Source organism: Rhinolophus hipposideros, assembly GCF_964194185.1.
Source record: "Rhinolophus hipposideros genome assembly, chromosome: 16".
NCBI classification, from domain to species: domain Eukaryota; kingdom Metazoa; phylum Chordata; class Mammalia; order Chiroptera; family Rhinolophidae; genus Rhinolophus; species Rhinolophus hipposideros.
In genome coordinates, this window is record NC_138062.1 from 16,370,837 (window position 1) to 16,398,194 (window position 27,358).

The 27,358-nt window shown below is 41.7% G+C and overlaps 1 protein-coding gene across 2 annotated transcripts in view; it reads right to left on the reverse strand.

The window, feature by feature from the left end:
- Positions 1-4,794: 4,794 nt before the first annotated feature.
- RNF150 (ring finger protein 150) overlaps positions 4,795-27,358 on the reverse strand; it is a 171,866-nt gene continuing 149,302 nt past the window's right edge. The window contains exon 7 of one of the 2 annotated variants that reach the window (XM_081077721.1): positions 4,795-8,150. In XM_081077721.1, coding sequence (XP_080933847.1) covers positions 8,032-8,150 — 119 coding nt within the window. In that variant the 3' untranslated portion in view covers positions 4,795-8,031. Of the gene's footprint in view, positions 8,151-15,309; positions 16,187-27,358 lie in introns of those variants that run through there. The other variant, XM_081077722.1, reaches the window with a different exon arrangement.

The following is a 27,358-nucleotide window of genomic DNA, read 5'->3' on the forward strand; positions in this document are numbered from 1 at the left end:
AAAAATAGCCATGTTGTACGATTGAATGTTTCCGACTACCCATGATATTCCATCCTAGCCCAGTACGAGACAAACTGCTTATGCTCTCCAAGCCCACAAGAAGAGAATAAAGTGAAAGAAAAGTCTGTATCTCCTAATAGAAGACAAATCCCTTTAAAGACAGTTTTTTTTTAAACTTCTGTGTATTTCAAAATATAAAGTGCTTTGGAAGGAATAAGGTAGGTGCCTGAGGTGGGGAAGAAAAGAGAAAGAGATTTATACAGGACAAAAAAAAAAAAGAAAAAGAAAAGAACTACACGGCCTTAACTAATCATTTAAATAGGCCTGCAACTTTGTACAGAAGATGTCGTTTGCATAAAGTAGTTACATAATCCATTACTAAATTTTTCAGCAATTAAGAGCTAACCAAAGTCCAAATTAGAAGTTACCCATGCAAAAGGCATCAGGAATGACGTCTGATTTTGAGTCGTGTGACAGTTATAGCGAAGAAGCTCAGTCTCCTGGTCTGAAGATGGAGATGGGGGAGCTGTGATAGGACCGTCGTGTGTGTGATCTGCAGACAGGCCAGAAAGACCTCATGGGGAAGCTAAGTAAAAGTCTACCTGTGACATTATTGGTTTTACAATAAAAGCACACATTTCATGTTTAGGAAGAAAAACATAAATCTGTGGATGCCCTGCCTATTTCATAATGGTGAATTTATTCTTTGCAGATGTCTTTTTCAGTGGAAATAATAATGTGTTATATACAGAGGGGTTAAAATAAGTTGAGGTTTTTTCTTTTCACATTATTGAACTAGCAATTGCTGGTCATGGTCTGCAGTCTACAAAATTGGGTGTCACGTATATACTGCTCAGGAGGCTCCCCTGGAAATTAGAATTATCATCCTCCCAGCTCATGAACATTTTGAAGAACAAGACCCATTATTTTTCGGGAAATGAATGGAATGTAACTTTTCACAAGTACAAAATTACTTCAAGTTTTCTAAATATAAGGGACATCCCACTATAAAAATAACAGCCCTCCCACCCGTCCCCTACCCCTCCATCTCTTTCTAATTATAAAATGGTACGACCATTTCAGATTACTAATGTGAAAGCAGGAAGTCAATATATTATTATGTACACGTACAAAACATGTCAGTATTTCACACCATTTACATTCATATAAAAGAAGTCTGTTTAATGATGTTCCTTTGCAATTGGACAAGAATAAAGTTGAGATAAGTTACAAAACAATCAGGCCCTTGCCTTAAAGGTCTGCACCAACATTCCAGCCAGAAGCATATTCTTTGCAAACAGAGCCAACAATACACGTCAACATTTTGCAGAAGGGGCTGCTGACAGTGACAAAATATCCAGGGGGATTCTCCTTCAGCTTTTCAGGGTTTGTGACACTCATTCCTCCTTCGATAAAGTAAATTCTCAACTACTGAGGAAATGGGATGATAAAAGGCAAGTAACTAGTTGGTGAGGAAATGTAACTCTAGGTTTAACTCATTGGCTAAAAGAATAATGGCGATTATTCCAGCAGAGGGCGTCCTGCCCCCTTGCAAACACTGAGCAGTAGGTGCCATAGATGCCAACACAAACGGCAGACTGGAAAGTCCATATGTTAGCAGTCCTTCAGCTGCTCTCCTACCTATTAGTACAGGCAGTAGTTTGGTATTTTCTTCAACAGAGCGGGCTATCCTGTAATTAACTAGCTCTTGTACATGAAAATTCTTTGGCTATTAAAAAATCGTCACATTCTCCAAGAAAACAATATTCTAAGTTCAATAAAGCCCTAGATTTGTCTAAAACTTTTGAGGGAACAGGGGACTAAACACTCGACTTGAAAGATGCTGTGGTGCCAAGGCCATGAGACGTTTTCTCCGGTTTCTGGCTTTAGCAAGGTCTATCAGCAGCCTGCCACGGAACCACCCCACAACGCCCCGCCTCCCCGCCCCCAACAGTTTCAGTAACGCACCTTCACTTTTATTTATGAGAACATTAGAAGAAAATTAAACTGGCCCATGGAAGAAACAGGTGTCCATTTGGATGGTGATCCATCTTTGGTTTATAGAACACACATGGTCCCCACATTTCCCCTGCTTCTCCACATCCTCCACTGCAGTAAGAAGAGCCAGACCACAGACATTCTGCCAAGCAGTGACTTTGCATCACTCAGGTTGAGTTGCTTTCTCCATGGATTTCCTCCCATGCTCTATTCAGACGTACAGACCTCTTAGGAGATGGATATTCTTGCCTTATCAAATCATCAACAACTATGTATCTGGCGGCCACAGAGCAAATGGCGCTGGAGTAAGTGCAAACATCAACAGTAGCACAAGGATGAGAAAGGGTTCCAACAGAGGTTCCTGGCAAAGCCCACTTAGGATGAAGTGCTAGGGGCATAGTTGAGAGGACGGCAAGGAGAGATGTAAATAACCTAAGAAGGTTTTGTTTATAACAGCTGGTTTCGCAATCAAAGGGCTCAATAATTAAGGGTCCACACATCTAGGATCTGGACTCACTCCTTTAGTTTTGGGATGATGATTTAGTGCCATAAAGAGGCTCAAAGGAGAAGAGTGTGGCTGCTGATCTAGGGATCTTTACAAGTTATTGTTCCTGTTCCAAAGGGCCTGGGGTTGTGAGACGGGGAGGATGGGGAAAGGGAAGAGCTAAGTGATTACACACTCATACCTGCTTCTCAGAGTTCATCTAGTTTTCAGGGAAGCCCAACATTCTTTGCAGGCATGAGTGTTTAACTTCTTGAGAGAGAGAGAGAGAGAGAGAGAGAGAGAGAAACCAGGCCAGTTCTTAACCTAGGGGATGAGTATTGATTTGGGAAGAACATCCATGTTTGTATCCCGCCATCCTGTTTTCTGACTCCCTGCAGTGGAGTATGCATACTGTCCTTTAACCGCAATCACCAAATGCACTCTTCAGTCCTGGCCCCCCAATAGCATGGACAAGAGACTTCTGGGACACAGAGCAGTGCACGAGGAACCCCGTGTCCCTCACCTAAGGACGATGGCTTCCTTGCATCTCTTTTCCAGTCTTAAGGAAGCAGTAGCTTCTCAGAGCACTTATGAAGAGCAAGCTCTTGTGCTACGAGGTTAAGAAGCATGAGTGGCTATCAGGTACCATAGAGCCCACACAGTTTTCTAAGAAATGCTAACCCTGGGGGCCGGTGGGGGACTAGGAAGGTCACCGATGTGGGAGGAGGAAGATAATAAATCTAGACAGCATTCTGGAGTTGTTGTCTTGCCATTATTTACTGAGGAGGTTTATCCGGCAAGGAAGCTTGAACTAAAAGGCAATAGGTACAGGTGGTCTGTGATAAAATTAGTGACAAGACAAGTGAAAACAGGGCCAGCTCCTTTACAGAGGAAGTTGATTGCCTTTATAGTAAACTGCTTTTCCTCATCTGAAGTGTAAAAATAGACATGGCCATGCAATAAAAAGAAGAAAACCCCAACAACGGTAACAATGGCAACTCCAATAATGATGACTTTATAGATGTAGAGTCACTAGGTTTTTTGTTCTGAAAGATGGGAGAAGAATGTGTGTGGGTGTGAGTACAAAGAGAGAGACAGGCAGGCAGAGGGAACAAGAGACAGAAAAGGGAAAGGAATCTAGGTGAGAGCAGAGAAAAAATTCTACCAGAAATGCCTCAGAGTCCCTAGTGTCACAGAGATAGGGGTCCTTGCTCCACAGAGGATACGACTCTATATCCCAGATTTTCTGTGGTTTGATTTAATGGCATTTCTTTGTTTTCAGTTCAGGTGATACATTCAATGGTAACTTAATGCCATTTATTGTGTATGCTCTGCAAGAATTTTCATCTAAACAAAACTCGTACATAAGAAAGAATCCTACGTTAGGTTGTCTATCAGGATTTTCAGTTCTCAAAGCATAGCAGCCACAGGGATGCCAGGGCACTAAGTGAAATAGCCACTGCGCACCACGGTTTTTGATATGACCAAATCAGACCCACGAAGGTCCAGACATGTTTCCACCTGCATGAGGGAGCTGCTGAAAACAAGATAAAAAAACAAACCTCTTGGGACAGAGATTTGTCTCCACAGTTACAATCCTTACTATGTCAGAATAGGAAGGTGCCTTTTCCATTATTAACTTTCTACCTTCTCAAACGCTCCACTCTTCCTGCCTAGATAATGTAGGTGACCTTTCAGGGATGAACCAAACCCTAGAGACAAAATCAATAGTCAGAAGATGTATTCACGATCAGGGCTCAGTTCCTCCCTTAAGGGACCAGTCACACAGGAGGTAAGCAATTCCCAGAGGGGACTCTAAATGATTCTGGGGAATCCAAATGCTCCTTTCTTAGCCACAGCCTCGGGGTAAGAGGCCAGTGCTTACTTGAAGTGGAGCTGGGCTGTTGCCAGGCAGCCATAATTCAAATAGAGGCTGGATGGTCACAAGCCCCAAAGACTTTTTCTCAATAAGGCCACACAAAGTTGGGTATTTGGAGTCAATATGTAACTTCAGATGTCTTCCTCTGAAATCCCCAGGGGGCACCAGGACTGGGGAAAGACCTTCTGCCAATCAGCAAGAAGGACAGCTAGGGGTTGAGGTAAAGTTGAATGACTACAGTTTGGAATTCTCTTTGGCTCCTGGGGACCATGTATCAGCCTAAAGGTTTGCCGCAGAAGTTAGGGATATCATTTTGTTTCAGCACCAAATCAACGTGGTTTGTGTGACTTTTTAAAAGACAACTGGTTAGAGAAATAACAGTAAACGGAAATAGACATCAGTGGTGTGGTTAGAAAGGTCAAGCAGAAATTTCAAAAAGGGCGGCCTGTATATTTATTCATTACAAAACACACAGCTCTCTGGGCCTCTCATTAGGCGACTTGAGTGGAGTCTAGTTCTCTCACGAGGTAATTAGGTTTTAACCTTTTTCCTTTGTAAGGGTCAAAGAAGTCTTGTGAGAATATTGGAGAAGCTCAAGACCTGCACTGTCCAATTGTTAGCTCATCCAAATTGAGATGTACTGTGCGTGTAAAATGCACAATGTCTTTAGAGGACTAGGTTCAAAAAAGAACGTCAAGTATTTCATCAATACTTTTTACATTACACATTGAAACAATAATATTGGGTGGAATAAATATATTATTATTTTTTACCTGTTTCTTTTCACTTTTATTAATGTGGCCAGTAGAAAGCTTAAAATTACAGGTGTGACTTGTATTATATTTCTATTGGACAGTGCTGGTCTAGACACTCACGACAGAAAAATGCACATCTGCAAATACACATCAAGTTTGCATATACTTCTAGAGGGTTCCCAAAACCTCTGACACCCTCTGTGAACCACTGCGTCCCCAGGTCTTTGGTGGAAGGTGGTGAGGAACGCTATGGGAGAAGGGCTGTTTCTATTTTTTTTGAACCCTTTCATGCCAGTTAAATTTTCTTTTTAACTACCAAAGCCACATAGAGTCCTCCGGGAACAAACCTTTGGTAAGCGGAGAAACTTCTAGGCCCAGGGGGTTTGCAGCAGAACCTCCGTGTGGTCGGTCCACAGCCCTCAGGTGATCCTCTTGGACCCCCCTCATCGTCTACATAGCATCTGTGGCCACATGCAACCGATTCCTGATTTACCAGGTCACTGGCAGCAAGAAAGAACACTCACCAAACAGAGGACTATGCAACCCAAAAGGCATTTTCTCTCTGGGTATGGAATACAATTTATATTTCTTATGCTATTGCATTATCCTTCTAATTCCACTTGACTTAAGTTAATACCAAAATTTGTTTGGGGCAAAGCTGACTGAAAGAGGAGTAAGTAGGTGATGCAGGCCTATGCTGACCAAGAAAAAGAAACACCTTGAGAGTCAGAATTCCACGTTGAGAACCAGGATTTGACGGTGTCCAGAGACTGCAAACTCTGTAACTAGTAATCGCGGTTTTAAAACAAGGCAAAAACCAAACGACTCCTCGTTGGACTTAAAACTTCACTCACCGAGATATTCATTCTCATCAACATAGGCATGCCAAAGCTCAAAAGCTATTATATGTCACAAGTGCAGCAACTCTGCCTCCCCAAGGTGGAAAGTCAGCTGCATATCATTGCTGTCTGCAAAAAATGGATCCCCCGGCGAAATGCTCACTGGTGGTCTCCCAGCCAGAAGGAGCCTTGGGCGTCATCTTGTTAAATTCCTCCCTTTACAGATGGAGACACTGCAGTCCAGCTCGCATGCTGCTCACCTAGGCCTCCCGACTCCTGGTTCAGTGCTGTTTTCACCCCTCCCAGGATTTTATTACAGGAAGCACTGGGCTTCTAGAGAGATGTGACATTTCTGAAGATGGCCATCATTTTCCTTGCATTGCTGCCTACTTAGAAAGCATCAAATAGGAAACGGTTAAAGGTGGTGAATAAAGAGCTACCAGGGGTCCCCCCTGACATGCACTCCATGCTTCAGCAGGCAGCAAAGTTTTATGGCAGAATCAAACTCTGTTTTCAGATGAGTGTTCGTGTAAGGAGGTGGGAAAGCCTCATCAAATTATGTATAAAAGTGTCCTTTCCTGGTCAGGCCACGCGGCATCACGGCCTTACAGAGGATGAGCCGACCTGTGACTGCCCAGAGAATCTGTCTGCTACCTTAATCCTCTGCAGCAGAAGAGGACTCTCTGAAATGCATCACAAACTTGCCCACTGAAAAAAGTCGCCCATGTCTGTCATAGTTACAAAAAATAATATAAACATAAATGGTCTCAAAACGCCGGTGGGTTGTAGTACTCGCTGCCTCTCTTCCTTTCCCGCTTTGTCTCTCTCCGTCAGGAGAAACTTGATTTAGCCAATTCCCAGGCTGTGCTTTTTAGACCAAAGAGCTCATCAGTTCACACCTCCCCCGGCACCTGGTACCTAGACGCACTCAGGGAGCAATCTGCCATGGTTCACCTGAGTCCGTCCTCGAGGTCTGGGAGGTGTACCGGAAGTATGTCGGAATTAAGGTACCACCTAAGTGCTGCAGCAGCCTCCACTGTGAGCAACACTGGGCTCAGGGCTGACTAGACCTTTTATGAAGCTTCCATCTCCTGCAGAAGCCACTTGAGGTAACAGAACCTGTTCTAGCCTTGGGGAAGCCAGTACAACAGACACTCTGCTTTCAGGAAGAATTTGTGATATCTGGTCTTAAACAGGCTTGCAGTCCCAGCTACAAGCCCTGCAGCCAAGAAGAGGTGCCTTGGTGCCGTGGAGGGGACTTCTGAGCTTGGAATTTCAGCCAAAGATTGTAAGATCCAGACAAACAAAAGCGCCTCTCTAGAGCTTCCTTCTCATGTCACGTGGGCCCTTCCCAGAGCCTGGCAAGTGGAAGCCAGTGTGATATAGCTGAAACTAACGAGCAATGGCCTCGGCAGATTTAGAGGTTGGTGTTGGGGTCTCTGGCAGCTGGGGTTTTCAAGATCCATTTCAAAGAATTTAGATTCTTAATGAAAGCTGGCCTTCAACCATTTCAGGGTGCTGAAGCACTTCCCAAAGCCATGCACACTTCATGCTGAGAGGTCAAAGCCATTCGTCTCAGAGATGGAATACAAACTGATCATGTCAGGAACTGGGGCTTCTAAACAGAAATCTATATAAATTCTGGAGTGAACCAAAAGGAAAACAAAGCAATGGACCTAAAGAAGGCTACACACAGTCTTTAAAAAGAAACTGCCACAGAAATCAAACACAATTCCAAAACAAGACAACAAGACCTGGGGAAAACGAAAATGAACCTAGGAAGCCCTAAAAGTGTCCTTTCAGTCTGTTTGAGGAGCTTTTGAAGTGTATGTCTACAAAGACCTAGGAAGGAAAATCAGCTTTCAACTTCCAAGTCGCCAAGGCCATGGACTGTTGTAGAGATAGAGAAACTGCATCTGATCGATGTGACTTTGGATATTGCTTTTCGGGACCATTCTCGAGCGGAGCGCGTGGACATGCCACGCTGTCCTGGAAGTGTGTGTGCCCAGTTCAAGTCTTAGGGCGCTCCTCCCTTCCTTCGTCTGGGGTCCTACCATCCCTTTTAGATTCGCCATTTCAAGATTTCACCTCTTCGCAGTCTTGGTCAGTGGAAAGTTCTACGTCAGACAGTCCAACTTCCATTGCCATAATCAGCGAGATGTCAGAGTCACTGCTGATGGCCGGCTCCTGCTCACCTGGGAGGAGAAAGCAGAGTTCATGGTGAACACTCAGCTCTGTCTTTGGATGCTGGTTACTTCAGTACAATTGCCTTTCATTTCTTGGAAGGCCAAGAGAAGGTATTAGAAAAACTGGCTGTTTCGTTAAAAAAAAACAAAAACAAACTAGTTAGAGCCTCATCTTACACAATAGTCCAAAGTAAATTCTAAGTGAGCCAAAAAGTTAAACCAAAAGAAACTAATAAACCTAGATGATATATTTTATACATATATATACTTGAGCAGGAAAATGTATATCTAATAATGTATCTAAGCAGGGTAAGAAATTCTACATGGAAAGCAATTGAGCAATTTACAGAAGAAAAAATTGATAAAGGTACATAAAATTAAAAAAATATATATTAAAGCATTAAACATTAAAGATTAAAAAGCTTATATCTCACTGGGAATATTTGTAAAAATTTCCCAAAGGATTGCATTTTTAACATACTGAGAGCTTTTAAATCAATACAAAAAACTAACAGTCCAGCAGAAAAATTGGCATAGATTACTATTACACAATTCACAGAAGAGTACGGTATAAATGACTAATAAATATAAGGTGAAAATGAGCTACCATTTTTTGTTTATGAAATCTTCACTCTAAAAAAGATAGCATGACAGTGAATGGTACAATGAGGGTAGGTACTTTGACAGAGTGCATGTAGGACTGTGAAATTTTCACCCAGTAATTTCATTTCCAGAATGCATAATAGAGAAATAGTCAAAATATTATCTAAGCTTTATGTATAGCAGCAAAACATTGTAAATAACAAAGTATAACAATAGAGATTATCTGAATAAGCTATTTCACTTGTAAAGAACATCTTACCATTCTAACCACTAAAGAGACGTTTCCAAAGAATTTGTAGTTACATAAGAAAACGCTCACAGTATATACTGTTAAGTGAAAACAGAAGTATTCGAAGCTTTTGATGCAGTAAGGTTGACAGAGAAAGTTAACTAGAAGCAAGGAAGCTAAATATGCTAATAAGAGTTGTCTCAAGTTTTGGGATTTATATTCATTTTCTTTCAAAATTGCATAAAAACCTCACTGCATAAAAAACTTTGAATACTTCTGTTTTCACTTAACAGTATATACTGTGAGCGTTTTCTTACGTAACCACAAATTCTTTGGAAACGTTGCTTTAGTGGTTAGAACGGTAAGATGTTCTTTAGAAGTGAAACAGCTGATTCAGATAATCTCTATTGTTGTATTTTGTTATTTGCAATGTTTTGCTGCTATACATAATGCTTAGATAATATTTTTACTGACTATTTCTCTATTATACATTTTTATACATTTCACTCCCAACCATTCTGCAATGCACAAATATCATTCATTCACTCAAGACAGAATGAGTCTCTACTATGTGTTAAGGATTGTACTAGATGCTAGGGATATAGGTGAGAGGAAGACAGTTCTTGTCCTCAAGGAGCTTCCTGTCCAGTAGGCAGGCTGACCATTAGCTAGTCAAGTACCACACCATGGGACAAGCACTATGCTAGAAGGTGTACCTGGAGTTACATCTGTACCTGGTGTTACAGGAGCAGGTAAGAGGGCTACGTAACCATTTGCTGGGTCAAAGAAGGCTTCCCATAGGATGCGATGTCTAAACACTCAGTGTGAGGGATATAAATGATGAACGTCTAAGTATTACCTTGTCTTGTACACCTGAAACTAATAAATTAAAAAACAAAAAGAAAAAATAAAAAAAAATAAAGTGAGTCCTACAGAGTAAATTGGATGTTATCCAGATGAATGACAAGGAAGAATCTTTTAAGCACAGCAATACCACATACAGATGTTTGGAGGTGACAGGGAGCCCTTAGATGGACATCAGATCATATTTAAAAATGACCGGAATGCAGAGTCAAACTAGGGAGTATGAGCAGAAGAGCCTGGGGAGCTCCGCTGCATAAAAGGCAGCATTAAAACGGAAAGATCTTGTGTGTTCCATTATCCTGAAAGAGAAACATACAATTAAAAGACCAGACAGAATGTCCAAGTACTGAAGAACGCTTATGGTTATAAAACTTTAGCTCTGATAATCACTGATACATTTTATTTCATGTTGAGGTACAGTTACGAGCTCGTCATAGAGTGATATTATGACTTCCGTCTAGACTGAGTAAAAAAAGCAGCACAGATAAAGGCTGACTTCGAGAGCTGCACAGAGACAGCCTATTGTATCTTCATCAGCAGTTTCTCACCTTCACTCCTGGCTTTCCAGCCACCAGCCTCCGCAGATTTCATAGATGCATTCTCACCACTGTGTTCTTTAAATTGACGTGTGAATTAAAAGAAAAAAAGGGCCACAGGGAGTGCCATCACTCTGGGCTGCTGAATTCATGATGCTATTTGGGAAATTGACTGTCCTGCCCACTTCAAGGCAAAGATGAATTCAGATCAATAAAAACAGGGATTTGCAAAAACAGTGGTTCAATTTTTATGAGGTGACATTTTCATCAATCACATCATCTAATCATTTAACATCTCAAAACTTTAAAAAATGATCTGAAGACATATGAAATTACTCTTTACTATGCCTTATGTTTTTAATTGAATGTGGTCTGATTCCATAATTTTTAAAAGCAGTGTTTTATCCTTTATCCAAGGCAGATGTTTTACTTTGAGACCATGATAATACAAATGAAAACATCACTAAAACATTTAGCAGGTTCTTTGTAAGTGGTACTAAGTGGGAAGTGTAAAGTAGCTATTAACAATGTAAATGTTCACTGAATTTTACCTCCTTCCCTGCAAAGGCTAACAGTAATGCAAAAATAACATTGGTCTTTTCCGAACTCTTAACAACAACCTTTTGATGCAGGTATTATTATTACTGCTTTACAGGTGGAAAAAAGTCCTCAGTCCCTTTGACACAGTCATATAATACCTACTTGACACACTTTTTTCTCTTGGTTTTCATGCATTGTAAAGACGTTGAGAGAATTTAAACAGGGAGTGATACAATCTATTTAATATTTCAAAAGATCACTCTGGCTATTATGTGAAGAATAGATTGGTAGGACAAAGCGTGGAGGAAATCCAGAGGAAGTTACTGCAGCAAAAGAGATGAAACATGGCGGCGGTGGTTTATTGTGGCAATAGAAATGGAGATAAAGGAGCAAACTGAAAAAAAAAATATTTTAGAAGGATACATACGAAAGTGATGGACTACACAAGAGCAGCAGGAGAGGAGACTGGCTGGTGAATACACAATGTTGTACATAGATGATGTATGATGGCATTGGACACTCAAAACCTGTGTACTTCTACTAACCAAAGTCACCCCAATAAATGTAATAAAAAAGGTATTTCTCAGAAAAGGGGTTTCGAAGCACTGCCTAAAATTGCAGAGAGAGAAAGAGAGAGAAGAAAGTAGAGAGTAACTCCCACATTTCTTTAGCAATGCAAGGAACTTGTACTGAATTGGAGACACTGGAAGCCAAACAGGGGGGGGACAGATGAGGAGCTGGGTTTTGCATACATGGATGCTATGTTTGAGGGGCCCACGAGAAGTCCAAGGTTGATGTGGAGTTGGCAGCTAGATCTGGGAGTCTGGAATTTAGAGGAGAGGCCACAACTGAATAAATTTGGGAGGTTTCAGCATAGAGAAGGTACTTGAAACCATGGGAGCAGATGAGGTTTTCTAGGAAGAGTCCTGTAGAAAGAGCAGGTAATTCTGGAACACCAACACCTACAGCCAAAGACTCAAATTGGTGCCCTGGACATCGTTTGTTTGGCCTGCACAATGTTTTTGAAAAAATGTGAATGCGTTACCATTATTTAAAAGTCCAGTTATTTCACATACAAATTTATATTTGAAATTTATCTTGGGAATAGAAACATCTGGCAACATATGCCTGGTTCCCAGGTGGGAAGTCTTTGGGGGGAACTGAGTAAAGGTCACCCCACTTAGCTCCAGGCAAAGAGGCCGCAGAACACCATAGGTGGGGAACCGTTTGCGGCACTGCTTCATGTTACTTGCTTGGCCTGTGTAGGTGTTTGAGTTTAAAATCTCAAATTTAGAGGAAGGGCAGAAAAACAACAGAGGAGGGTAAGCCCCCAAAGAACTGGAAAATGGCCAGAGAACAGTGTCATTGTTTCATTTCCTTTTCTTTCAAATCTGTTCTGCTTTTTTAGCTCGTTTATAGACACTGACTCACAATCAACAGTTCATGCCCAAGGAAATGAGTTACCATGGGTATTACTGAATTGGTTGGGGTGGATTTAAAGACTGATCCCAGGTCATCTAACTCTCAACCTTGAACCTCTTTACCACAGACTTAAACAGCATCTGATCAAATGGTAAGAAGAAAATACTGTTTTAAATAGAGCCTTGTGATCCATTTTGTTGATCCATAATTACTGCTTTCATATATTTCTACACTTAATTCTAAGCAAATTCCATCCGTAACCTAACTGTGGTTAACAGAAAAATTCTTAGCAGTGGGATTTGTTTTACTAATGCTATTTAATCCATAAATTATTAATATCTTTGGTTTATCTCTTTCCTAATACATCACATGTTACCTAAGGAGTGACAGGTTTCCCTTGGTAAAATGGGCATTGCACCTGTAGTTCTGCTGTGGGATTGACAGAACAGTCTGTAACAGTGGGCCTGGTTGAAGTTCCTTCCAACCTGAGAATGTGACATTGCGAGGTGTGTCCTGTCCGGTCGGGGGCAGACCTGGCCTGCCTGTATTGCTTCCCTGGCTCGGTGGGGCCCGTGCCGTTGTCAACATTCCCATTTCAGTACCTACCATTTGGTGAATGCCTGTCGCAGTGAAATTGAATGAAAATTCCTCTCTGACCAAGTTTTGTATTGTTAGGCTAATAACAACAAAATTAGTGCTTACTGAGTACATACTACATGTCAGTAACTATGCTAAGTTCTTTAGATTGTTTAACTTACTATCCACAATTCATTTACGACAAAGGAAGGATTATTGTTTCCATTTCCAGGTGATACAACTTTGGCTCAGAAAAGTTAAAAACTTCCTGAGCTTACACGGCAGTAAGAATTGGAACCAGAATTCAAACCTAGCTCTGTCTGACTTCAGAGTCCATGAAATTGACTGTATCTACAGTTCAGAGTTGAGATTCTTAACCTGTGGATTAGTGGACTTTCAGAGGAGGACAGGTATCTAGAATTACAAACACACCTTCATGGTTATGTAGAAATATGCATTTTTGTGCTGAGAGGGGTGCTTTCACCAGGTTCTCGCAGAAACCAGAAAAGGCTAAGAGCCATTCACTTAAGAGCTTTGGCATCCAGAGTGAGTTGGAGAACACATTTTTGGTATGCAACAAGAGTGGCTTGGCCTTTTTCTTAATGCAAATTTTGGTTTCCATTTCATTGACTATGGGTTCTATTAACTTGATATGATACTTTTCATATGAAGTCACTGCTTTCCTACTTAATTGTTTCTTTTTGATGGATATTCAAAGCTAAAGCAGCAAATTCTCCTTCCCAGAATACGGTTTGACATCTACTCTACTGTGCTGTCTTATGAAAGAAGGCATAGAGCAGTAGCAGGCTGGAATGAGCCCTCCTCCTCGGTTAGGAATGAACAAACAGTGCCCTCAGCATCAGTGTTTGCTGTGTTGAGAGAAAATAACCCCCAGGTGTCCTGATTCTCCAGCAGGTTCAGTATTTACATGCTGGGAGCTGCTCTGCATCACATAAAAGCTTATTCCCCGCCCCCCATGTACTTGAAAAATAAGGTTTCAAAGTAAAAGGACATCCTTCTGTCCACTGCTACTGATGCTTATCTTCTTGAAAATGGGACATCATTTCCAATCACCCCTGTATTATACAGGAATAGCCTGGCTGACTTACAATGTTGCTCTTTTCATCTCTTCTCAGAATTGAGGTTTCTTAGGGCTGGGGCACTGCCTATGTGTTGCCTGTCATAATCTTAGTGGGAAAGTTAGACTTCAAATGCAGAATGTTTATAATAAGGAAATGTAGACCTTTGAATTCATTTGCTTAACAAGAATTTCTGAGGAGATAAACTTCTGATTTGGTTTAAATTTTCCCGCTTATGAGTGGCTGCTGCTGCCAGAAGGGCAGGGCCTCTGGGTCACTTTTCTCAGAGGCTGTGCAACAATATTAATACTAATTAATAGCTACAGCGTATTGAGTCTTCCCTACGTGCCAGACACGGTTCTAAGTAAGCAGTTACATACGTTACGCATGCTGTCCTCACAGCGACACTGTGAAGTAGGCATATGATTGCCCCAGTGACAGATGCACATTTTGCAGGTGAAGTCAACTTGTCCAAGGTCAAGTGCTTAGAAAGGGGAAGAAATGGGATCCCTTCCTAGCAGAGCGAGTGCTGTTGACAGTTGTGTTGTTCTGGAATGGCAGACCTGTCAGATTTCTATTTGGCTGCCAAGTTGTTTTCACAGACGACACTTGGCCACCTTTGGGAACCAAGCATTCCAGGCTTATGATATAAATGCATCCATTTAGCCAAAGGACTCCTAAAATCATTCGGATATAACTGTCACTTTTGCCTTTTTAGATTATTTCTCCATAATTATAAAAATAAACATGATGAGCTCAAATCAGGAGAATTCTTTCTCATCTTCCTGATGGAGAGGGTCTAAAACATTGTGTTTATTCTGACTTGGTAAAGAATTCCCTGTAAGTCTGTATATTAAATTAGGTCACATAGTTATGAATTCACTTGGTTTTTCTCTCTTCATCATTGGTTTTCATTCCCTGTGACACTTCATCCAGCAGGAGAAAGATTTTCTTTAATGGCCCAAACTTACAGATTTCCTTAACACTTCATTCATTGAGTAATTCCTTACTGAATGCCAGGACAAGGGACAATGAGATATTGATACTAGTTTTGCATTAAGTTTTGCAGGAAAGGAGGCAAAATCTAGAGAACATTTATGCCGTCAATAGCTATTTTACAGTCCCCAATTAGAAAAACTTTCAGAAAACCTTAAGCATTAGCATAGTATTTGGTATAAGGAAGGTTCTTGATAAATGTGATATGATTGGAATAAAGAGTGAGAAAGAGAAAGCTGCCAGATGGATTTAGAGAGATAAGCATGCAGACTCATCCATTTTTGCAATTGTATAAAATTATCCATAGACTTCATTTATTTATTCATCGATTTATTTATTCACTCATGTATTCAACAGGTATTTATTGAACACCTATTAAGTAGAGAGCACTGCTGATGAGCTTTGGAGGAAATAAAGATCAATGAAACACTGGCTCTGCCTCTAAGTTGAATTTGACCTAGTAAAAGACATCAGACTTGTATCTATACATTTAACACAAGTTGATATATGTTAAAAAAAAAAGAGGAATAAATAAAATGCTAAGGAAACAAAGGAGTGGGGAAAACGTTACCTCCAACTGGGTAACCACGAGGATTCATGAAGTAGGTGACATGTAAACCAGCGGTGAGCTCTGATTAGTACTGGGAAGTAGGGGGTTGAGGAGAAATGGCATTCCTTGAAAGAGAACCAGCATGACTAGCCATCATCAGAGCAGGTGTCAAGGCATGTGGATGGTCTGATTTGGCTGTAGCTTAGGGTATGGAGAATGATGAGCTGTGTGCCAGATGTAACCCGCAGGTACTCTGCCCTCTTCCTGACTTCCGTGCTCTCCTGTTTCACAGGGAGCTAGAAGGCTGAGAACTACATTTCCCAGACTCCCCTGCTAGCTGGATTTCTCTTAGGTCCTGCCAAAGAGATTGGAAGGCAGGAGGAAGAGGGAAGCTATTGTACTTCCAGTTCAGGCAGAGCACTGTGGGCTCCTGAAGTGTTCACAGTGCTTTCAACAGAATCTGAGTGAGAAGCCTCCTGAGTTCCTTCTCAGCAGCATTGCTGGTGGTTTTCCCAGCAGAAGCAGGACACCTCCAGTAACAGCAGAAGAAGGGGTGGGTGCTCAGGAGCTCAGGGTGACTCCCTCTTGCTCTGTAGTCTTCCAAACTTTTTGGTTGGGGGGTTCATCAACTTCATTGAAGTATAATTTACCTATAATAAATGGCATCTGTTTAAAGTGTATGAGATGATGAGCTTTGATGGATGTGATGGATGGATGTCCCTATGTAACCACCACTACTATCCCGATGGTATTGTTCTGAAGTGTTGAACATCTTTATTTCCCCCAAAAGTTTCCTCATGTCCCTTTCTAGTCAATCCCTCCCTCTCTCCATGGCCCCAGGTAATACCTGACCTGTTTTTTCTTTTATAATTCTATATGAGGGGTTTTTCAACATTGGTAAAATTGATGTTTGGAGTTGGTAAACTCTCGTGTGTGTGTATGTGTGTACGTGTGTGGATACTCTGTGAATTGTCGGATGTTTAAGTAGCATTCTTGGTCTTTACCCACTGAATGTCAATAGGATCACCCCTCCCCAGCTGTAACAACCAAAAAAGTCTCCAGATACTACTACATATCCACTGAGGGGCAAAATCATCCCCAGTGGAGAATTATAGCTCTAGATTAAAGTACATTTCCTTTAAGTTTATATAAATGCAGTTTTAAAGCATGTACTCTTTTGTGTCTGGTTTCTTTCATTCAGTATACTCATTTTGAGATCCATCCATGATGTTGTACATATCAATAGTTCACTCCTTTTTATTGCCGAATAGTATTCCAATGAATAGACATACCACATTTTTTTATCCATTCACAAGCTGATGAACATTTGAGTTATTTCCAGTGTTTGGCTGTTGGCTATTGTGAATAGAGCTGCTATGAACATTGGTGTGCAAGTATGTTTCAGAGCATACATTTTAATTTCTCTTGGGTAAATACCTAGAAGTTCATTGCTGGGTCCATATGCTAGGTATATGAAACTATATATATATAAAAAAAGACAAACTTTTTTTGTGTGTAGTGCGGCAAAAAAACCACATCACATTGAATTCAATCTCAAAATAACTTCCAAGTGCACTATGATACTGTCCACCACATGCACACTGTCATGCAATAAACCCCCAGAATGGCCACACCCCTATCCTGCATGCTTGCTGCAAGATAAGGGTCCAACTTGTTTTTTTTGCATGTGGAAATCCAGTTTTCCCAACACCATTTGGGGAAGAGATTATCCTTCCCCTTAGTGTAATCTTCGCACCCTGTCTCAGATCATTTGCCCATATATGTGAGGGTTTATTTATGGGTTCTCGGTTCTGTTTCATTGGTCTGTACACCTGTTTTTATGCCAGTACCATATTGTTTTGATTATGGTAGCTTTGTACTATATTTTGAAATCAGGAATTTTGAGGCCTCTAGTTTGTTCTTCTTTCTCAGGATTGTTTTGGCTATTCAGGGTTTTTTGAGATTCCATATGATATTTAGGATTGTCTTTTCTATTTCTGCAAAAAAAAAAAAAATGCCATTGGGATTTTGATAGGGAGTGCACGAAATCTGTAGGTTGTTTTGGGTAGTATGGACATTTTAATAAATAGAATGTCTTCCAATCCCCAAACATGGGATGTCTTTCCATTTATTTGTGTCTTTTAAATTTATTTCAGCAACATTTCATAGTTTCTAGTTTTCAGCTCCTTAGTTAAGTTTATTCCTAAATATTTTATTCTTTTTGACACTTTTGTGAATGAGATTGTTTTCCTTTTCAGGTTGTTCATTGTTAGTGTGTAGAGAAGCAACTAGTTTTGATGTGTTGATGTTGTCAAATGCTTTTTCTGCATCTACTCAGATGATCATTTTATTTTTAGCCTTTGTTTTATTAATGTGGTGTATCACATATTGATATCTGTGACCCATTTCAAGTCAATTTTATGTGTGGTGTCCATTTCCCCCCACCATCTTTGTAATCAATTTCTTGTATTAAATTCCCTTATTTTGATATACCTAGAGCAATTTCCGTATTTCTGACTGGTCTCACTGAATACGGGTTGGAGAGACAGGCTGTACTAAACTGAAGTGGGATTAGAATGCAGGGCTCAAGTGTCAATACTTTATTTAATATGCATGGATTATATTATATCTGTGCATGGAGGTACATGCTTAAGCTGCTGAAAAATAAACAATGTCAGTTTCCTTATCAGTAAAATAGTAATAGTAATACTTTTCTTGTAGCCTGTAATGAGATTTGGTGTACACACACACATACACATACCTTCACTTCACAGTTTGTCTGGAACATGCTATGCCAGATAATACACAGCTATTATTGTATTTAATATATTTATGGAGAACCTGCTTTATTCCTTTCCCATTAAGCCTCTCAGCTTCCTTCTTCGTTTATTAACATGCTGTGGACAAGGGGTGTCCTTTCTTTCCCTGGCCACTACCCCACTGTTTCTGTAATGTTCTATTTCTTCAGTGTTACTGGATGTTAGGTTGATGCATAAGGAGCTCATTTGTCATATGACAGCCCCATCCCTGCTGCTTGTACAAGTGTCACCCTGTTACAAGATAGTCCGACACGAGAGCCAGAGGAAACTAGAGAAAAGGGCTCTGATGGAAACAGCGTCTAGTTTAAAGGTCAAGCTGCAGACCCTAGGACCGTGGGCAATCTTCTAGTTTCCTCTGGAAGGGGTTGGGGATGGGAGGACAGATAGGAAACATACTTTCTTACACATACTTTTCGAAAAGACAGAAGCACTGAAAGTATAATCTGCTAAAATGTAAGTCCTCCAGAAGAGTATCAGCAAACGATAAGGTAAATGAAGAGCTCAGTGCTAAGCTGGAAACTAAGTGCTGCCATGAGCACATTTGAGTCTCTATTTCAGGCATCATTTTACATCAACCTGTTCTTTACCACAATCGATTTACGGTCTTTAATACAGTTGTCATTTTAGACCATTCTGACCATTGGCTTCCCCAGAAAGCACATGGAGAAGCCTGTTTATAAACCTTCCAGACTGCAAGTCATTTGCTTAGAAAAACCCCTCGTCACCTGCACCTCCTCCAATAAATGCTGCATGATTCAGCTTGGGCGGGTTTGAGAAGGGGTCACAAGTTGTGTTTTGGGGAATGGGCACGGTGGGAGGGCTGCAAGTGGTAGCATGAGTAAACCCTCAAAAACTGACAGCCTCGCTCATAGCTAAAGAAAAGAAGTCTGATGTTTGGACCCAGCGTACGGGCTGATATTCGCACCATCAATTACTGAAGCTCACGGAGATGGATGCGTGTACGTGCCTTCCTGGGAAACCTAATGGGCGCTACCTAAAGCATACAACAGCAAGAGCAGTGAGCCAGCCACATATGTTATGAAATCATAACCAAACCCATCCCTCTGGCTCCCAGAATACAATATCCAACTTTTTGTGTTTAGAACAAAACCCAGAATTTGTAATTAATATTTGGGCATGCAATGGGAATTCTGTGCCATGAGTTAAGGTTGAGAATAAAGGAGATACAAATGAGGAAAGATGTTCAGGGAAGGGAGGGAACATGAAAGGGCAAAGAGAATAAGGGGGGACGTCAAGTGGGCCAGACATTAGCCCTCCATCCTGGCCCTGGGGGATAGAAACCACTGCTCTTCTCGTCTCTTGTGCCTTCTTCTGCTTTGTTGCATAAGCAAGTGGATAAAGCTAGAAGAACCTTAGAGTTTAGTTAATCCCTCATTCACTCAGTCAATCAAATAAGGTAATGGATATAAAGCATGTAGCCTCGTTTCTGGTTCAGAGAAACACTTAATAAAACAGAGCCTATCGTGGTGGTAATGACAAAGCTCTGTTCACGTTGTGCCCAGCTGCATGGGCCCATGCTTTACAAGAGAGGGGCAGATAAACATCCCATAGAGTAATGACCCTACTTTTATATCTGGAGAACACCAAAATGGAAACCATTTTTAAAAATACTGACTCTAAATTTCGAGGGGGTGGGAGATGAGGGTAAGGGGGATCAAATATATGGTGATGGAAGGAGAACTGACTCTGGGTGGTGAACACACAATGGGATTTATAGATGATGTATTACAGAATTGTACACCTGAAATCTATGTAATTTTAATAACAATTGTCTCCCCAGCAAACTTAAAAAAAAAAACAGTTCAACAGAATCTTCCTGACAGGTGGGGACCCAGGAAAGATAGCAGTGATTCTCAAGGGAAAGTTTGTGGGGGGGAGGGGATGTGGGTTCAAAACCCATGGGAAGGGTTAAAATTTTTATATTTATCAAAATAGATAGAGTATGGTGTTTTAAGAAAAGTTTGAGACTGCTTCTAACGGGGAAATAAACAGTTGGAAAGAGCTGTTTCAGGAGTTAGAAGACCTAATCTCAACATCAGCATGATAAGCATTGTACAATTTGACCAGCAGGCGGTGTGGGTTCCTTATCTGCTCTCAGAGGGCAGGGACTTATTTTGCACAGCCGGTACCAAAGCTTCATCCCCAGTGTGATACAAATAAAAGAAATGTCAGGGTTATCACTCGAATGTATTGACTAAATGAAGGCAAAGACATGCAGAAATCATGCTGATATTTTAAAGGCTTACAAGCATTGGGGAGGGGACTCCTACTCTTCTGATTTCAATGCTACGTGGAGCACATTACATGCAGGCAGTAAGGCAAGCCCACAAAACAGGCCAAGGAAAACAAGACCTGGACCACACAGGAAGTAAGCCGTTTTGTGTGTTTACTTGGGCCAGGAAGCCTACTCCTGCTCTTCCCTCCACCTTGGGAGGTACCTTCTAAGACCCTTTTATGATTTCTTGTTGCTCTGCAATGGTTCCCGAGTTATGCCCAGCTCTTCCCTGAGAAGGGGGCCACCTGGGTGTGGGGCTCTGTCCCTGTGGCTGGCATAGGTGGGGGTGTGGCTAAAAGCTAAGCCAGTGGCTCTTCCAGGGGCTTGTTCAACTTAAAAATGAAGAGGGCAGGAGAATTGAAAAGGTACCGTTTATATAGTTGGGCTCATCATGACTGGGTGAATGAGCACATCTACAACAAACACAGAATTAGCAAAAGGACTTAACAACCAGGAATTTTCCAGTGTTAAGGATGGGAATCTAAGACAGAGGCATTTCATACTAATATCCTTCAATACGTGTTAAAAGGCCAAACTCCCTGAACAAGCCCAGTGGGAGTTTCTGGAATTTCATGTGGGGGGTGAAGGTCTTACTACTTCCTGCACCAGCCCAGAGTGATCACACCCCTCTCTATTTAGTAAACTAATTAAAGCTCTACAAATGCCTTAGGTGGACAGAGCCTTTAGCAGATACGGCAAATGAGACCTACTTTAAAAACATCGCACTTGGCAACATAACTTCTACTTTGTACACATCTGTTTTACATCTGTTAGACTCCAACTTTCTTCAAAGGCAGTTTCATTCTAACGCAAAAAATAGGCATTAACAAATATTAGAGTGCATCCCTGACTTCGCTGGCAAAATGGCTTTAATTAACAGACTTCTATATTAACTTCTGATGAGGTCTTCTAGATATTATCAATGTTATACAATGTCTTTCCCCTTTAATTATTCTTTATGTTTTATGATCTTTGCACAACAGAAACTTATTTCAACATGTGGCCCATGTAGAGTCTGAATTTTGATATATTTTTGTAAGGGCTGTGCTGCTGCTATTTGAAACGATTACTGATGTTTTGAATGAGCCCCGCCACCCACCCCTTTAACACTACGGTTGGCCTACATATTTGTCTAAGGCAGAGTCCCTGCCTTACTCCCTTTGATTGAAGCATGCTGTATTTACCACTTTGCCAATGCTTCACAGTAGCACACAGCCAGTAAACGTTTGGAACTTTTTGAAGAATCTGCAGCCACAAGCCTAGCCTCCGTCCCGAATAGGAAGTGCTCTATTGCTGGATACTAGGTCTTACCAGGTAGTCTTCAATGTTTATCTTTTTTTTCATGTTTGCAAATATTTTATATTACTTTGCCACAGAACAATAGCTGCCTACTTCTAAAGTCTCCTGTAACGTGGGATGCTTTGTCAATAATGATAAATGTGGTGCAGAGTGGTTAAAAATCAATTAAGTCCCCAAATCACATACAGCTGGCTCATCTGGTGCTTGGTCTCCATGGATACCAAGGGTCATCTTCAATTCCCAGGAACACCCAGGGAGAGCAGACACCCTCACCCAGATCTGCAAACTTGGCAAAAAACAGCAGAGTCCTTGAGAACTTTACCTTTGCAGATCCTGTTAACCCACTAAGTCCCAGGCTGCCTTTGGTCTTCTTTCCATTCCCCCTAAGAGAAAGTCTCCTGGGGAGGGTCAGAGTATGGCGAGAGCATGACAGCAGGGTGGGATTTCTGAGACTGTTTGAACCTTTTCCCCTCAAAACTCTGTAACTTCAGCCACAGGGTCGAGTATACTTTTCTGTTTTATGGCTGCGTTTTTAGACCTAGGCTTTCTCTAAGGGGGGGATGCATTTGCAGGCATGAGAGAGCCCTGGAAGTAGAAGATGAGCACATCACAGAGACATGCATCAGTGGGGCGGCAAAGCCCCAATGATATGCCTCGGAGGAGAAAAACATTTGACTCTAAGAAATTAGCTATGTACCTTATGAGAGTTAAGTCATGGTTCTATATGTTCTGTAACTAATTGCTCATCAAGAGTGAAAACTAAAAACAAAGAAATACGCGGTGCCTACCATGATTTCCTCCTCCTAAGTATTAAGCTCCCCAAACATATTGTCTGCACTGTATCTTTGGTGGAAGGTAGCTTAGCCGTGTCCAACTAATTAGTGCTGTCTTGCAGATCTTAGCTGCCACAAATCCAAAGGAACTAGAAAATGCAACCTTGCAACCTTACCTTTTTTTGTTTAGCAATTAATTTATGACACTGAAGACCTTTCTTTAGTAAAATTATATATCTGAGAAAACCAACTGTGATTCTTTCCAAATTCATCGCCTGCTCTACTGGATCAAGGACTTCATTGAGTAGCTCAGCCTGTTAAAGTATTTTCTCTACAGAAAGCATTTCCTTTTACCAGTAGACAATGCTGGAGTCACTGCTTAACACGTAAGCGAATGCCTGTACCACAGCGTGCGGTCCGGCCCACGTTTCATGTGCAAAGGAGCAATTATTCTGGCATGGAGTGTGATGATCAGACAACAAACACTTAGGAGTCACCCGTCATCTGTCCTCCTTGGGCAGGCATTCTGAGGTAGTGGTACACGTTTTCAAACTCTGGTTTTAGAAAGAATCACAGAGGAAGCCTGATAACAATGGCTGTTCTCAGCTCACCTCTGAACATTGGGATTTAGTGGGTCTGGGGTGGGACCCGGGGGTCTGCATTGCGGTTACAGCCCAAGTGGGTGTTCAGACCACATCTGAGAAACCCCAGTGTGTTGGTAAGAACCTGGGCTGTGGACTGAGTGATAAGAGCTCTCATCCCAGCCTGCCAGTTACTCAAGGTATAACGTTTGATGAAGTTCCTGGACTGCTCTCCACTTCAATTTTTTTGTATGTACAAGAGTGATAATAATTGTAAAAGCTAAATAAAATACATAGAGAAAGCTCTCTGCAAGATCCTAGGCACACAGCATATGCTTAATAATGTCTGAATTCCCTCCACCTTTCCCTGTGTAGAAAACCAGAGAGAAGGTTTTTTGAATGCTTATTATGGACCAGGTACTTTTCTAAGATATTTTCATTACATTTAATCACATGAGGTAAATGTTCTTATTATTCCCATTTTATAGATGAGGAAATGGAGGCACAGATAGGTTGGGCAATTTGCCCAAGGTCACACATGCAGCAGGTGGCACGGCTGGGCCTTGACTTACCTCAACTGCTGAGAACTTACATTATTTCCAGGGGTATAAATTAGGGACAAGACCTCTCTCTGCTATTCAGCGAAGACCCAGCCTTCACTTCCCAGTCCCACTGGGCCATGTCCCCTGCCACCTCATCGGCTGAAGAGGATACTCACGCTCCGTATGGACACATACCTACAAGTGTGATTTGGCTGTCGAGTGTGTCTTCTGTAGGGCACAGACGCTACGAATACACTGTACCTAAAATGAGGGACTGTCTTAACGGGTACTTGTAGGGGCACATTTCCTCTTTCCAGATATTAGAGAGCCTTTAACTCCATTAAAGAAATAAAATGATCTACCAATTTATTTTGGGAGCTTTTCCCTCTCTGAGGAGCTAAGTTGGAACTACTGTTTCATTTCCAGGAGTGAACAATTGAGAGTCATGACCAGAAACGTCGAGTCCCCCTGCTGCAACATGGTTGACTTCTGTAACCCAGACTTGATGGCCCTGAGTCATATGTCTGTGTGAAGCTGTGCATATAGGCCGTACAGACGTGCAGATGTGTATGTGTGTAAAAGTGCTGCCAGAGGCTCATCCACATGCTCCACATAATACGTGGGTGTGAACGTGTTTGTGTGTTTACGTAGGTGTATGCCTGTTCTTGGCATACACACATGCATGCATCTACATGTGCACGCATGGGTATGTCCACTCACACAAGTGTTGTTTATTTATCTCATCACATAAATTTTTCTCAACTTCGTAACAGGGAAGACATGCTTTTAAATCCATTGTGTTTCTGCCCAAACTTTGATTTCCAAATCCGATTTTCTAATCAACTCCACACTTAAATAATAGTTACAGTATTATTACGGTATTATTTTCCCTTAAAAAATTCATTCCACTGTTCTTGCTGCACAGCAGAGTTCAAGTGCAGCCGGTCCTTTCTTGTGTGGACAGCTCTGATTAGGACGGAAGTCTTTATCTAAATGATTTGTTTGACAGAAAAAAATTTCGATGGAACTTTGGTCTATAAATCTACTAATTGTTCCTCCCTGCTGTGAATATTAGTTACCAGTCAGTGTATTAACTGTATGTTGTTGCTTAACAGTTGTACCACATGCTTTTCCTACTAGGTATCATTTTAATGAGGCCTAATAGGACAGTTTGCAGCAGTGATTGTCCCTTAGATATCTGGGCAAATGAAAGAAGTACTGTTGCCCAGAAATTGTCCCTAAATTTGGGATTGTAGAGCTGTGGTGAGTGGCCGAGGACATGCCTTGTCTCTAGGGGGCTGCCCGCTGTCATCCTAAGGGAGCGAGGCCCAGGATTGCTGCTGCTTCCAACTTGTTCAAGCTGGGTCCTTACGTTAAACCCGCCATATTTAAATGGTGGCCCCGAGCTGAACATTATCAGCAGCTCTCTCAGGGCCACGCCCAACTCACTTGTAAGCAGAGGGACTCATGTGTGACACACTTTGCTACCTCTGCTTAGAATAATTCCTAGGAATCCCTAGAGATATAAGTGCCAAGGCCCTGGGGATCCGTGTGTGTGCGCACGCATGTGTATGCGTGTGTGCATGGATATGTGCACGTGTGTATAGGGAACCTGGCTTGACTCTCACCCCAGTGTCCTGGTGTGTGCTGCACAGGAAGCCTCCAGGGTGAGGAGGAAGGACGCTGCCCCCCATCCTGGCGTTCTCAGACTTTTCCAGACATATCTGATCACCACCACAGCTGGATGGAGCTGGGCGGGAGAGTTTGGCTAAATCACTTAACCACAATATGTTTTCTTTTCTTTAGAAGTTGCCCTGCAAATTTGTCCCCCAAAGGGAATAAGGAAGTACAGGGAGGTCCATCCCACAAGAAGCCAGTGAGTTAGGTATTTCGTAGTTTAAAAAGTCTCCCAGTGGATTTTCTGTGTGGGGGTGTGGGACTCAATTTCTGCAAACTTGAGACTTACAGCAAAGGGTACTTCCAAAGTTTTTGCTCCAAACTGTTCTCGGAGGTGAAACTTATAAATACAAAAAGGACATCAAGACTTAGCAAATCTGAAATTATTCATTTCTCAAGAGATCAGTTGTCTGGAGGTCTGTACGCTCCAGACACTCTAAGAGTGTTGGTAGGGCTGCTATCTGTGGAATATAACCAACAGAGAGCCATGCGTAGGACGGCATAATTATGACTTTCTAAGAACGGACACTAATGGGTTGTTGATTGATTGATGGGCTGCCTAATGATGATGCTGATAACCTGAGAGGTTTCTCTGGACACGGTGTTCTAAGGACAGTGATTATTTTATATAAGATCATGGTAATAAAGATTGCAGTTTATCAATCAGTGAGATCAAAAGTGAGAAAGACAAATGACGGCAAGCAAGCATGCAGATCTGGCTCAGGGAGTAAGGTAATTGTGATAATTGAAGGCAAGTAAGGAATTAATGTCAATTTTCATCTCCACAGACAAATGGTTTAAGCTACCCCCTAGAGCTCTCAGGTCTTGGGATCTACGTGAGAACCGTGCTGTGTAGATATGTTTGTATGAAGGCATTTCAGTTGCACCGATAGGTACTTGGGTTGTGTCTGGCCACCGTGTGTTCTCGTGGGGAGATGGTGGGAGCAGTGGGGACAGAGGTGACATTATGACTGATGGGTTGAGCCAGGCACTGAGCCAGCAGCTGTCTACACTGATTCATTTCACCTCCACGATAAACCTGCGAGGGGGACTTTATTTGTGCCATTTTAAAGATGAGGAAATCGAGGCCCAGGGAGGTTAAGTGAGTTGGCTACTAATTCAGTGGCCAGCCAGGATTGGAGCCCAGATCCGTCCAATGTCCAAGTCATCCTGCTTCCCCAAGCCTGTGGTATCTCTCAGTAGGGTCATCCTCACTCACCAAGGGTTAATGTTGAGGACCGTGCCAATGATACAAAACAAACTGAAGAGCTTCATTTAAGCTGCACTGGTTTCTGGGCACTTGGTTGTATGCTGTTTCCAGGGCATGTGCAGAAACGGATGCACTGTCAGGCGAGGGAGCCTTCCTCTCTCCATCCCATTTTGCTTTGCGGCTATTTCCGCCACTTCTTCGCTCTCCATTGCTTTTACTTCCCCCGTTTCTGCTGTGTAGTCCAGTATCAGCAGTGATAAATAATAAATCATCAATCCATTTCTGCAAGGCATTAGTCTCCCGCCTTCCTCATGACGGGGGAACACTTTAGCTTCTGTGCTCCTATCACATAGGGGTAGGGTCATCGTGTCGACACAGAGGAACTGGCTCTAGGGAGGCTGGTCTGCTCGGGCTAGAAGAATATATACGGGCGTGTGTATGTGTGTATACACACACATAAATGCATGTATATACATATATGTTTTTCCTTATATATTTATATATGTATACATATATATACACATACATATATTTTTTTCATTAGCAGACAAAATGTAAATATATATTGTCATACAGTCGCTTCCACGTCTAACTAGTGCTATTGTTGGTTTCATTTAAAATTCAG